This window comes from Cydia splendana, chromosome 5 (assembly GCF_910591565.1).
Source record: "Cydia splendana chromosome 5, ilCydSple1.2, whole genome shotgun sequence".
Classification (NCBI taxonomy): domain Eukaryota; kingdom Metazoa; phylum Arthropoda; class Insecta; order Lepidoptera; family Tortricidae; genus Cydia; species Cydia splendana.
This window is the reverse complement of record NC_085964.1, coordinates 13,236,147-13,250,803: the sequence shown is the minus strand read 5'-3', so window position 1 is coordinate 13,250,803 and position 14,657 is coordinate 13,236,147. Positions and strand designations below refer to the sequence as shown.

The 14,657-nt window shown below is 36.2% G+C and overlaps 1 protein-coding gene across 1 annotated transcript; it reads left to right on the top strand.

Annotated features, from left to right (window-relative positions):
- Positions 1 to 556: 556 nt before the first annotated feature.
- On the top strand, positions 557 to 12,047 carry LOC134790805 (protein big brother-like). Its single transcript, XM_063761762.1, has 3 exons — positions 557 to 880; positions 4,441 to 4,620; positions 10,745 to 12,047. The coding sequence occupies exons 1-3, from the start codon at positions 707 to 709 to the stop codon at positions 11,096 to 11,098; spliced, it is 708 nt and encodes a 235-aa protein (XP_063617832.1). The 5' UTR covers positions 557 to 706; the 3' UTR covers positions 11,099 to 12,047.
- Positions 12,048 to 14,657: the final 2,610 nt, after the last annotated feature.

The following is a 14,657-nucleotide window of genomic DNA, read 5'->3' as shown; positions in this document are numbered from 1 at the left end:
ACGAGTAGTTCGATTTCGGTTGATAAAATTTTATAATAATAATTCCAGTGTCATGGTCGTTCAGTTCGAAGTCGGGCCCCATGTGCAAATCCACGTAGCTCATATGTGCGTCCCTTTATGCGTTACAGTTGGTTACAGTGTACGAGTACCTATACCTACAATTAGGCATTCAACGAATACAACTGTCGAGTTTAGCGATACGATAATATCACATTTCATACGTGCTATCGGATCCTGAGATCCAGCTCCCCTTTCATAAAACTCGTACATAACAACATTTATTTTGTTACAAAGGAACAAAAGCTATGATATAAATACATAAAACACTCGAAACGTCGAAAGAGGATAATACCATCATTATACATTCATGTGCCTTGTCGTTTACAGTATTTATTTTGAAACATGTCGAGGGGGGAAAACCCTCTTTTCGCTCGAAAGCTCCCGAAAGCGCGCGTAGAGGCGTCGGGCGGCGCTTCTGGGCCTGCTCATTGGGCCCCGGCCTCCCCTCCAGGCGGCGACTCCGCCCTGGTGCGGGCCGAGCAATGCGCGCAACGAGCGTTCATTCATTCCACAGTCACGCGCTGAACCGCCGACTCGTACTACATTTTGACGTTTCTTAGTATAACTTGAATCATCGTTTGTTGAGTCAGTGCAGTGTAGCAGGAAAGTGATGGTAGGCTGGGTGCCCGTGTGATCGATTGGTGTTATGCACGCCATGAGCGACCCTTCGGCCCTGGCTGGCATGTTACCCTTTGACTCTATTGGACTTTACGAACAGCCGAAACCCAGATTCATCTTCAAGATGCCGCGAGTGGTTCCCGATCAGAAGGCGAAATTCGAATCCGATGATCTCTTTAAAAGGCTGAGCAGAGAGACCGAGGTATCTATGTTATTTAATATTCAGATGTGTATTTAAAATTTTGACCATTAAAAAAACTGCGAGTAGGTACTCACACATGTTCGATATTTACTTATAGAATGAATAATTTATTACCAGTTAATTTGGTACCATTAATATAATTCGTTGTAGACAGGCTTATTATAATTTGTAATCAAATATCCTCTATCCCTTGTGATATCATTATTTGTATGACTGGCGCATGGTATTCTACAACTACCTTCGTTTCTATAAAATTATAATTACCTATATCATAGAAAATCTGGTGACTGTAATTAAATCTTGCAAATTTTATCCACTATCCGGTTTCCAAGTGCGCTGAAACTTTGCATATGTCGATGTACTTACGTACCTACCCATATATAACTTATAATGCAATATAAAGCTGGCTGGTTGTAATGATGGACAGCGGGTGGAAGGCGACCGAGCTCTGCGATCATTGTCATTTGACCTTATAAAGTTTAGGAGTCGTCGTTAGAATCGGCTTCATGCAAAATGGGTTACTTGTTCAGCAAACTATGTTTTTTTTTGGTCGAAACCAAAATCTCTAGTTAGTGTCTACCTAGTACCTACCTGGTTTGTAACTTAATAAAATCTTACATCTTAATGACGTCTATTCGCGAAGTCTCCACTTGCGCGAGACACGCAACTATTAAAATACAATTAATGATCTATTAGTTAGCAACTTAGCATACTAATTTGAAATTATATTAAGAACCACGTTTATTTGTCTATTAAATCCGGGTTCAATCATTTCAACACTACCACTACTTAGACTCGAAATAGCATAACATATTAAACTAACGGATCTTAGAAATCACTTTTTTATTGATTTATTTTGATTGATTAGTTGTTGTTTCCGTGTTTAGTACCCACGTATGTTATTTGCATAAGTAAGTAAACCCATCCGATCGAACATAGATATAATTTTCACTGGATAAAATAATGGGGGTAGCTCTTCGAGCAACTCCGGCTTCCGACACGTCGGAAGGGAGGGGCCCAAGCGATATCTTACCGTACAAATCTTTCTGCCATTTTTTGCGGGGGGAAAGGTGCACACAGTCGCACTTCTCACACACTTACATACAAAATCCAATCTGTAAGGCGGGGGACACACTTATCCCACGTACGCAACGTATGCAATGCATTATGACATCTGAACCCTGAAATTTGTACGCTTAGAAACATACTTGTCATACGCAACGCAACGCATGACAAGTATGTTTCTAAGCATAAATATTTCAGGGTTCAGATGTCATAATGCATTGCATAACGTTGCGTACGTGGGATAAGTGTGTCCCTGCCTTAATGACGACACAAATACATAGAAAATGACACACGTCAAAGACAAATCTTGCAAACCTCAATCTCTTTTTGTGTACGGACGAGTCACAAGTGTCACAACACGCCCACTAACACATTTTCGTCGAAGTATTTTATTGTATTCTGAGAGATGAGAAGTCGGATTTGACGCTCGACCGATCCGCAATTTGTACTGGGCGAGCAAAATCGATACATACAACAATTACACGAGACTAAAATATAATAATTGTGTTTAAATGTAATTAAACGTATGATATGTAAAAAAAATATTACATGTGAAATGTAACACCTTCTTTTTGTAACTTTGATGTCCCCGACCTCTTTTTATAACAAAAAACCGAGCAATAAGGCATTTTTCTGCTGCTGTGTTCACGCGAGCGCCTCGACTCAGTCTAGTTGAAAATCCGAGTGCAACTAGTTTTATTACCCGCGCTAGATCAGTTGATCTTGTACCTAGGCAGAGGGGAAATATGTAGTGCGAATGCCGGGATAGGTACCTACCTAATAGGTACTTAGGTAGTACCTAACAATATTGCGAAGTAAGACCAAAGCGAATATAAGTATACTCGTACTTACACTTAGCCAATTCACATTGTTGTTCATTTTTCCTCCATTTGTTTAATGTATAATTAAATTAATTAAACACACTGTACTCACCGGATTTTATTATTTTAGTAGGATGTTTAGTCATTCAATTTGTTTACCGGTTAGGAATAGTAAGTAATGATTGACTTCTATTCGTGACTGGGCGGAATCGTTTGGCCTGAAGGTTAATGCTAAGAAGTCGCAGGCAATTATGGTTGGTAGCGCTTATTTCATCTCCAAGCTGGCTGGCCAGATAATGCCTATAATTTTTTTGATGGAACTCACATTCCTCTACTGTCAAGAATTTAGGCAGTATCATGGATCAGACTCTTTCCTGGTCAGCTCACGTTACCGAGGTCAGCAAAAGACTTTTCGCTTCACTGCACTCTCTGCGGCGCCTACAAAATTTTCTCCCACTTCGTACGAAGGTCATCCTTGCCCGCTCTCTTTTGCTTCCTCTTCTGGGCTATGGGGACGTCGCGACCCTGGACCTTATTCACTTCAATCAATTAGCACTTACAGATAAACCTTACGTGCTAATTGGCATTACATTACTTAATATCTATCATGCATTAACTGCAATAAATACAATAAAATAAAATTGGACTAAATCAAAACTAAAATTATATGTACAATGCCGAATGATTATGGAATTAGAAACGTCAATATTTGTCAATGTCACAATTTTCTAAATAAAATCCTAATAAAATTTAAATGAAATCGATTTCTACAGACTAAATTTTAGAATATAAGAGTATTTGTATAAAATGATGAAGTGATCTAGTGCGGATCTTTCGCTCGCTATTCCTCCCCACAAACACCGGTCTTACACAATAAGTCATTCACGATACACTCTGTGAAGCTATGGAACGCGTTGCCATCCCCGCTAAGGCAGTGTCAGTCTGTATATGCAGCCTCGCTGAAGGCAAAATTAAAGAGGTTATGGCAATAACATTAATGTCAATTGAAGGACACATAGGTAGGATTGTGCGGTTATATATATTAATATATTTGTATGTATTTATATTATATATATATTTATTTATAAGTATGTATTAATATTTTTATGGACATGTAATTGTTTCGTATATCTATATATGTATATGCCTTTGCACCTAATTCATCGCATCGTATTTAGTTATATTTCTAGGGTTAGCTACTTCTTTTACGTCTCGCCGTCATGTACATTTTATCTTAGTTTGACTACCATTTCATATGTATCTCTCAGTTACTTAAAGGTTAGCTGGAAGAGATGCCTTAACGGGATAAGTTCGCCTTTGTACACATTTACTGTATTCTCTCTGTGTTATGTACTTGTTTTGTGCAATAAAGTGTTTACTACTACTACTAATGATTTTAACGCTTGAGCCCTCTGTAAGCTACCGTTGTTTGTGAGATTTGATAATTAGCAAGGGATCCAAGAGGAATCGACGTGACTCTTAAATGAATATACTCGTATTTTTCCAAAATTAAATCATGGTGGTCTTTTCAGATAGTAATTTCAGGTTGAAGAAATGTCTGTTGACGCTTGATGACAAATCATAGGTATCCAACTATCCATAACCGTTTCATGACACTTAATTACTTTCTAGGCCTCCAGTCCATAAGCTACTAACAACTTACTTTTGTTTCAGGTACGATACACGGGCTACCGCGACAGGCCGCCAGAAGAGCGCCAAATGCGGTTCACCAGCGGGTGTCGCGAGGGCCACACCGAGATCGCCTTCACCGCCACCGGCACCAACCTGCAGCTGGTATTCGACCACTCACCTTACAACAACAGAGGCTGCGACTTTCAGAAGGAGAACGGCAAGGTGAGGACTCGATTTAATACATTGTCAAAAATTACTACTAGCCTAAAGCAGGCGTGGCTCACTCCGCGATTTCGTCGCTTTGCTACAGGTAGCTAAAAGTACATCCGTTCGGCCCCAATTTTGGGGTTTGCCATAAGCCGCGCGTGGCGCTGTCGCCACCTAGCGGCCATATCTGTGCTGATCGTCACAGACGCGTTTTGTTAGAGAGTGAGTCTTCTGTACCTAGTACTATTATTTATTCTGTGCCTAAAGGCTGATTATGTTCCAGAGATGTGCGAGGCTAAAGCTAAACTACGAAAACCGATTCTAAATAGCTAAAGTTGTACCTAGCTATGAAAATTTATCATTCTAATTAGTGGTAACATGCACGTGCGTAGGGTCCTAACTAAATTGGTTGTTCAATACTTACGCTATAGAATTTCCAATTATCAAGAACCCTAAATGGCATAACAATCCCGTGTGGTGACGGGATACGGGATAAACATTTATTAACACTCTAGTTTTATTTTTTTACCTTATTAAATAACTTATAAATATGTAAGTATATGTGATCTCATACTTTGCCATAAAATCAATAGAATATATGCTGTGCTGTAATCTATCTTACTATGTATTAATGACTTAGGTATTAGAAGGTAAATGTTAAGCACGTGTTAAGTGTTTAAGTAGTAGTAGTAGTAGTAGGCAGGGTTGGGCAAAATACTGGCTTCCACGTATTTCCAATACAAATTACAAAATACATTTTTAAAAGTATTTGAAATACCAAATACAAACTACTTTGGTGACTGGTATTTGAAATACAAAATAAAAATTACAGTGTTTAAAATAATGTATTTCAAATACAAAATACAAAATACTTTTCATTTTTTTTGTTTAAACATTTAGTTTTTTTAACGAATATCCTTTCCCAAAAACTTATAGGGTCATTGCGCTTGTTTTCGTTCAGCTCTAGTTTTCGTCCACTTGACGAAATTTGAATATAAACCTACATTGCTGCAAATAGTAAATTAAAAATGAAATATATTATTTGCTAATCTGTCAAGTGGTCGAAAACTAGAGCATGGACGGAAACTACTGCAATGACTCTATCCCCTGGCTGTTGACGAAAAAACCGCGCAGAATAGCTCGCGCATTGTACCTATTTGCCCTCGTACAAGTCGTACATTATATTAAAAAAAACGTTCGATTTTAGGATCATAGAATTTAATAAAATGTACTTTGTAGAAATGTATTTTTAAGCTTGAAGTATTTGAAATACAAAATACAAAATACATGTGAGTGCAGTATTTGAAATACCAAATACAAAATACGTTTCCAGGTAGTATTTGAAATACAAATACAAAATACTAAAATGTATATCAAATACGTATTTCAAATACATGTAATTGAAATACTGCCCAACCCTGGTAGTAGGTAATAAATAAACTGACTGAAAATTCTGTTTCGGTTTCGGCCAAAAAACAGCCGAAGCTTTCGGCCGGGCCGAAACTCACGAAATGGTACTGCGTAATACTATGAAACTAAACTATGTGACAAAGACCAAAAGTTGTGAAACTAGTTGGACAACAATATTAATATACTTTATTATATATATTTATTTATGTATACAGAAATTAATTGGTTTATTAGAAAACACAATTCCCCTAATGGTAATACAGAAACTTTATACATTTAGAGTTTGCGTCAAATCCGGTAAGAGTTCTGATTTTTTGCAGACTTCAAGCGAACAATTTTTGAGAGACACATTAAATATCAACTTGCAATAGTTGTGATAGTACCTTGTTAAGGATCATCAGGTAGATCACATAAAATAATATTTCATATTTCAATATGATTTATGGTTTTATAAAATATAATGAAATTCAAATGGTTTATCAGGTGAAAACAAAAATAAGACCACGCCTTAGTAGGTACTTGCATTTTTTTAGTTGGTACTTGCATTATATATTAACACATTCAACACCAAGAACCCGACTGTCGGGTACACTGTTCGTAGCGACTACGCGCTACATACGACGAAACCGTGGCTACGCGCTACGAGCGTAACCCGTAGCACTTAGTGGTATTGAATGTGTTAAGAAATTAGTCACTGAAGCTTTATTTTATATTCATTTTTATTTAAATCGCAGAGCGTGTATCTTGATCTACGTCATTAACGTTAGTACCGTAACGTTACAAAAAAGAGAAAAAATAATTTGTAGGTAGTGATAAAATAACTTTGGTGACAAGGTTACTTATACTAGATATTTATTTAATAATCGTCTACAAACCCAAAATTAGGTAAGTAAATTAACATCAATCATAAAAAAATAATATAACGTAATCCTTATTCTGATTCATATTCCTGATTTAGGTAATCAAGTGAGAATCACGTTTTATAGTGATTCATCCTATAGCGGGCTGTATTAAACTAATGGCATCATTTTTCACCGGTCCAGCATCAGTGGCTCTTCCGGCCTGCATTTTCATAAACCAAATTAAGACATAAATTCCTTTCAAACTCCTAATGAAAGAAATAAAGCCGTAACACCGCAGATAACGTGTTGGTCACGCTCAGAGTTCATCTGGTACAATTAAGGTCGACTACTCGAAAGTCGTCCACTATGTAAGTCGTCCACTATGTGGCGATTAGTCTGATGTGCTGTGAATAATGTTGACGCATACATTTCGCGTATCAACATAATTATAGAGCCATAGTCCTATAAGATATACGCCGGAGTTACGAAGAAAAAAAATTACTTTTTTGTTAATTAAATATTGTTCAAGAGCATCAAAAAAAGCTACGAATTTGTAAAGGGTTTTTGATAACGGTTAGGTTACCTAAACATAGAACTAAATTTTTAAATACAACTTCTTTTTTAATCCACACAATTAGAGTAACGCTGACAATGGCTTTGTGATACTAGCTAGACTTGGCGTAGGCGAACTCCTTTTTTTAACAACTTAGCTAACTGACTTATCTCCCTGATTGTAAACAGCTTAGCACGTCTCTAAACCTTAAAAAATTACACTTTAAAAATGTATAGGCGGATAAATAGGTATGTTGCCTGCTAATTTTATAAAATGCTTATCCATCCAACCTATTGTGTTTTCTTCAAATTGCATTAGTTAAATTCTGTTTAAAATCTGAAAGACCTACCTACTTAAATACCTATGAGGAAACTATTCATGGCACTCGTATCGTCCTGTCGGTCCAATTAGTTTTGAAGTCGACACACGGGTATTTAGACACTGTACTGTAGTATTGTACGTGTACTGTATATTGTATTTCTACGTTAAATATTTTAATAACGATAAGGAAAATTGTTGAATATACAACGAGTCTTTCCTCTTGCTGTGCGAGCCAAATAGTTAAATAAGCGAGAATATCAACGGATTATTAATAAATACAGTCAAGCGGATAAATATCCAGTCCGTGTTTGAAATATGTACGTTAGTAATTGTAGCTACGTACTGTATATTACACTATATCTCAATTTTAGCCGGCAGCGATCCATATGGTGCCTCCTTTATTGAATTTAGCCCCTTCGGCGCTCTCGTCGCGCCAGACACCCGCTGTGCTTTTGTATGAATACTTAACTTACGTATATTTATTTACATTTGGTTCATTTAACTGCGCGCTTCGATGCGCACATGAGCCCGTATTATAAAACGATATTTTATTAATGGCCATCCATGTGCTTAGAATTGATCTAAGTAGGTAAGTACATAATAAACATACCTACTCGACATGGTTGCCATTAATGTTATTAATACCTTTTGGAATAAATCCCGGTTTGAGATACTTAACTATTATCTTGATGGAAAATAAATTAAATTTAAAAAAGTATTTGCACATAATACCGTCCCACTAACCCGTTTAACACCGGTTACAAGTCTGGGTACATCTAAACTAATTGAATAAGTAAATTATACTAATATGCCTCGCAGTACCAAGGGAAAAACCTGAACTTACGGCGCCTTAATTACGACAGCAATGCAGCAATAACTGCAGCCCAATTTGTCAAGAAAGTTGATAGTGACATACCCAGTCATTTCCCGCTGCTGCAGTCGCGTCGCAATCGGAAAGAATTCGTAACCTTAATAATTTAAATGAAAAACGCAAATTAACGGAATTTTGTTATTTACTGCGTCTTTCTAATAAATAATTATATCCTGTAAGCAGGCCTTAGAGGCTTATATTTCTACAGTTTCTAGAATTCTGAATCGAAAGAAAGAAAATGTGTAGTCTTTTTTTTTACAAAACATCTACGAACGAATAATTATTTTTTGTTATGAAAACTGCAACAGTCTAACCTAACTGTAAGAAATACAGCGAGTCAGCAACAATATCCTTGAAAAGGAATGAAAATGTAACCGGGGACTGCTGAATATCTCGAATATTCCCTCGAGGCAGGAGGGAAAATAATTCACCTAAAATCGATAAAGGGAAAACATTAGTTGCCATTGGAGAGCGTCGCGGCGGCGCGCGCCGCTCCGCCCGTTCCAACATGGCTGCCTGCACTCCCACTTTTCTTCCTACCCTCTTTGTACAAGCTAATTTAATTATGATGCAAAGTGAATAGGTAATACTGGTTGCAATAAAATACTACATACTTGTTTTTTTATTTTTATTTAGGTACGTGATCTGACATAGTGAGTATCTTTCACATCACATTTTATTATTACATGCCATACTTAAATTAAATAAGTAGGTAGGTTACAAAACATTTAAATAAAATGAAATATAACTAATTAAACTCTATTGATTACACTAATAAAATACATATGTAGTTTGAAAAAAAAATTGGCTTCTGTTACTGCCAAATTTAGGAACCTTTTATTTGAATGAAAGCCTAGTAAAGCAAGTACATTAATGTCTGGATAAAGGCAAATTGCATGTTTTTCTTTTCAAAATTTATAGGTGCATATAAAGAGCACGTATAGCGTTATTGTATTTTCATTCGTTTTCCTAAAAAATGAATAGGTACCTATTCAGTACGTATGTATGACGGCAGTTAGTTTCTACCTAACTATTTTTTTAAATAAAAAAATACTAGTACTAAATATATGTAATAAAGATTCTAAATAAAATAAAAATGTTTATTTGGCAACCACATCAGTATACATATTTGGACGTCTGATGGACCCTAAACTAGGCTGAGCCTGTATCTTGGGGCCGTGCAGTGCAAAAAAAACTAATAATCATAAATAAAATATGATACAAGCAGGTATAAGTTTTAAGTACATATTTACATTAGTCTAAAGCATTTTTCCTGAAAATATAAATACACAAATACTTATTACAATGATAAAAACGACGAAAATCTGTATTTCAATGATCCCTACTGTTACCACCACATAAATACATGCACGGCAGTATTCCGAAGTTATTGGAATCCAAACAATAATGCGTTGTATGTTCAGCAACATACGTTTGAGTAAAAATGGCCAAACAACAGAAGGCAAGCGAAGGATCCGATCGCGTGCTCTTTGTTCCGCATCCGGTGCCAACAAACCTTCAATTTGAAACTGTTATTGTGGCAGATACTCGCCAAGGATGCAATTTCGATAATTATGCTCATTCTTTTAATTTTTAAACCATTCTTGTTTGACAAAGCATAGTTTGTCGCTTGCCGTATGGCTTTTAAAGTTTTTAACATATTAACTCCTTTTTTACGTAAGTAGGTTTAAACGTTACTTTGTCTCGGGTCGGGTATAATCGGGTATTCTGTACTCATTTAAAAATCTATTATTAAAAATCAATAAGTTAATATTAATACGTAACTAATACTTATTCAGATGAATTTTGTAAGAAACGATATATACGTATAAGTATTATAGCCGTGTATATCTATGCATATATGAAAAAATTATTATAGGTACCTAAGTACACTTAAATATTTACATGTTTAATAAAGATTAAATTGATAAAACAAAATATTCTAGCCGGAACACAATAATAACTAATCAAAAATTAGTCATTTTTCTACTCATAGAAATCGGTGACACATGATGTGACTTATAAAAACTTTCCTTCTCTCGGCAGTTCTGCTACGCCACCAACAGCGTCCATTTTTTGCGCAATCCAATTTTTTTGTTTCGGAGTTTAAGGCAGTAATTTATTATGTTTTTTTGTCGACAGGCCCACATAGTGTCCAAGTTCATAATGAATGGCGTGTGCGTAAGATGGCGAGGTTGGATTGACTTAGAGCGGCTAGACGGGGTCGGGTGCCTGGAGTTGGACGAAGAGCGAGCGGCCATTGAGGATGCAGCGCTGCGCGACCAGATCGAGCGGTACAACCAGCGGCTGCGGGACTTCGAGGATAAGCAGCGCGTATACCGCGAGCACGGTGACGACCTGCGCGCGCACTCGCACGCGCACGCGCAGCGATGCCATCAGGCGCGCGCGCCGCCGCACGCAGCGCACGTCGCGCACCCCCACCCGCACCCCTCGCACCCTATTCACATGAAGTCTCAGGGAGCTCTCATCTCGTAAACCAAAAAGCCGAGAATATACATACCGTACAATTTTGTTGTATGTATGTAGCTTTTGAACGTTGGACATATACTAGTAGCGAAAACTATCAAGATCACCAAATTGCGTCCTCTCTTCTTAACATTAATGATGAAACTATAAAATAATCTGCTTGCTAAAATAATATTCTCGTTTTTGTAAACGTAGCACCAAAAGTCTGACTGTGAGTCACGTAATAAGAGTATTACATTTAATTATTTAAGAATTAACAAATGCCGTACGATAACACCTAGCTCAAGTACTCAAATTGAATTAGATTACTTACTAATAGCGATCTACGTATTCGTTTCAGTCACCAATACACTTTCATTTGTTGTGTTGACCTATTGATAAGGAATTTAGTTTAATTTTCGTAAGGAAATATAGTACCGAGTATAATACAGCAACGCAAATGACGGCAAAAAAAAACAAATATGTACCTTTTATGTATAGATTCCGCTCCAAATAGTAACTTGGATATAGAAGAAATGAATTATGACATTTCGTGGGTCAAGCTTAGTTTCAAATCTGCAATGTTAGATTATAAGTTAATACGACAGTAGAAAACAAATGTTTGTGATGTCAATAGTATGAAAATTCCACCATAGTTACTTACTGCAGAAAACTATACGGTAACTATAAATATAGTACGTCTTGAACATCTTCAAATCATTAAGTAAATACATTATAGCTACCTACTCATTATTTTTAAATTGATATAATAACATGTATGTACTTTGGTTAAACTAAATATTGTCTACTATTGTATACTTTTGCTACTTACTTAATTAAATCAAAGTATCTGTTCTTGTTTACTTTGTGTTATATTATGTTATTTATTTTTAAGGGAATTGTATTACCTAATACAAAGAAAAACTTTAATACAATTTTTGTGATAGTAATGTAAATAAAACCTAATGATATTTTAAAATTGTATTTTTATTCGACATTGATTAACCGTAGGTACTTTTTGCAAACTGTTATTTATAAAGCATCCGACGTGTCGAAAAGTGGAGTCATGAGCGTTGCGAGGGCGTCAAGGAATGAGGGTTAAACAAACTTTGCTACCCAGTACTAGACAAAAATTTTACTACAGCAACGCGAGTGATATCTGTAAAATATTAAAAATCTAATTCAAATGAATGGTATTAAATATTTAACATTCAAAATCATCACTTAAAAGCCATTTCTACCAGCCAGCATGAGGAAACAACTCAAAAAGAAATTACTTTGCCACTCTAGTGGATAAAATGCAACTTTCTCATCGGTATTTGAAGAAAGAGAGCCTTTACGAGTAGTTGTGGTAAAAATATATGTGACCAAGTCCAGCGCTTCGTCGCTACCATCACGCACAACAGCTCTCCAGTTCAAGCCGGATTGATTGTTTGGGAAGACAGCATTAAATTTCTATCTATGAGAAAATTTAATCCTCTTGACAGTGAGCTTGCTCCCAAGATCAACATTTCTGCCATGACTCATAGCCTAAGCAAATTAGAAAAATCTGCGGAAATAATTCGTGTAGTTTTGAAAATTGGTACAGGTATACCTTGTGGTGTCCAGATAAACATACTAAAAGTCCTCGAGGGTAGGGGGTGTGCTGAGGGTGTACGGGGGGGGGGGTTGAAGGTACCTTTTTTCATATTTTTGCTCATATATCGAATATCTGTACGAATAGCACTATAATTACTTCGGATAAAAGTTTTAACATAAAATTTACTACAAATTTGGTTACGTTTATTTTTACTCTACAATCAATACTTTAGGAGCTGTAGGCTGTTAAAGTTAAATAAGAGATAAAAAATAGACGATTTAAGAAAACGTCGTCTTTTTGTAATTATTCATCATAAATAAAAAATTTAGTTTAGAATAAGCAAGCTAAGCGACCTGCTGATAAAATATAAAAAAACAGGCCATGAGCATGTCGGGCCATGCTCAGTGTAGGGTTCCGTAGTTACCCGTCTGTCAAAATTGACTATTTGCCAAAACTCAAAAACAGCTATACCGATTAGGATCGCTATATTTTTCCTTGAAAGTCTTTACTAAGCTATGTTTTCACCCTTATTCGTTTTAAAAGACCTATCCAACGACACCCCACACTATAGGGTGGAAGCGAAAAAAAATTTCATCCCCACTTTAATGTAGGGCAGCCACCATAAAAAAATATTTTTTCTAGTTTTTATGATTAAATTTGACACGAATATATAAATCAGTTGGCTGACAAAGTCGTAAAATATAAACTAGAAAAAATATTTTTTTAGGGTGGCTCCCCTACATTAAAGTGGGGATGAAATTTTTTTTCGCGTCAACCCTATAGTGTGGGGTGTCGTTGGATAGGTCTTTTAAAATGAATAAGGGTCTTTAAGGACCATTTTTTGATAAACTTAATATTTTCAAAAATAATCGATCTGAAAGAAAAAAAGTTGTGTTTTCCACTTTAGTTCCCCTAACACTTGAACCATGGGTCCAAAAAATATGAAAAAAATCGTAAAAGTAAAGCTTAGTAAAGACTTTCAAGGAAAAATATAGCGAACCTAATCGGTGTAGCAGTTTTTGAGTTTTTGCAAATAGTCTATTTTGACAAGCGGGTAACTACGAAACCCTACACTGAGCATGGCCCGACATGCTCTTGGCCGGTTTTTTTATATTTTATCAGCAGGTCGCTTAGCTTGCTTATTCTAAACTAATTTTTTTATTTATGATGAACAATTACGAAAAAACAACGTTTTCTTAAACCGTCTATTTTTTATCTCTTATTTAACTTTAATAGCCTGTAGCTCCTAAAGTATTGATCGCAAAGTAAAAATAAACATAACTAAATTTGTAGCAAATTTAATGTTAAAACTTTTGTCCGAAGTAATTATAATGCTATTCGTACAGATATTCGAGATATGAGCAAAAATATGAAAAAAGGTACCTTCAACCCCCCCTACACCCTCAGCACACCCCCTACCCTCGAGGACTTTTAGTATGTTTATCTGGACACCACAAGGTATACCTGTACCAATTTTCAAAACTACACGAATTATTTCCGCAGATTGCCCAAATTCGACTTAATTTGACGTGGCTATCACGTTGTAATCGATATCAAGTTACTAATTAATGTTTATCAAAGTCGCGAGGTCCTCTAGCTGAGTCTGAATAGAACCTCACAGGCGTTTGATGCTTGACGGCGGCCGTTAATTTTACAACAGCATTTAGTGCAAGCAATCAACTATGAGGTTCAACGAGCATGAATGTGAACATTTCCGTGGCGGCTAAATTGCGTATAATGAGCGAGGGCGGAGCGGGTCGGCGGCACAGGTGCGGCGCGTGCGACCAACCCGACACACAAAACTATCACGTCTGTGTTATTATTACAAATATTTGAATCCCGGTTAAGTGGAACTGCGATAAATTTAAAATAATTCAAAAACTGAGCTTATTTTGCCCTATGCGACTAAAAAAAGTAGCATATCAGATTAAGCGTCAAAAATACCTATCTAACATCTCTCTATCATTTTCAACTACTTAGCATAATAAAAATGTCTGTAGAACAATAAGA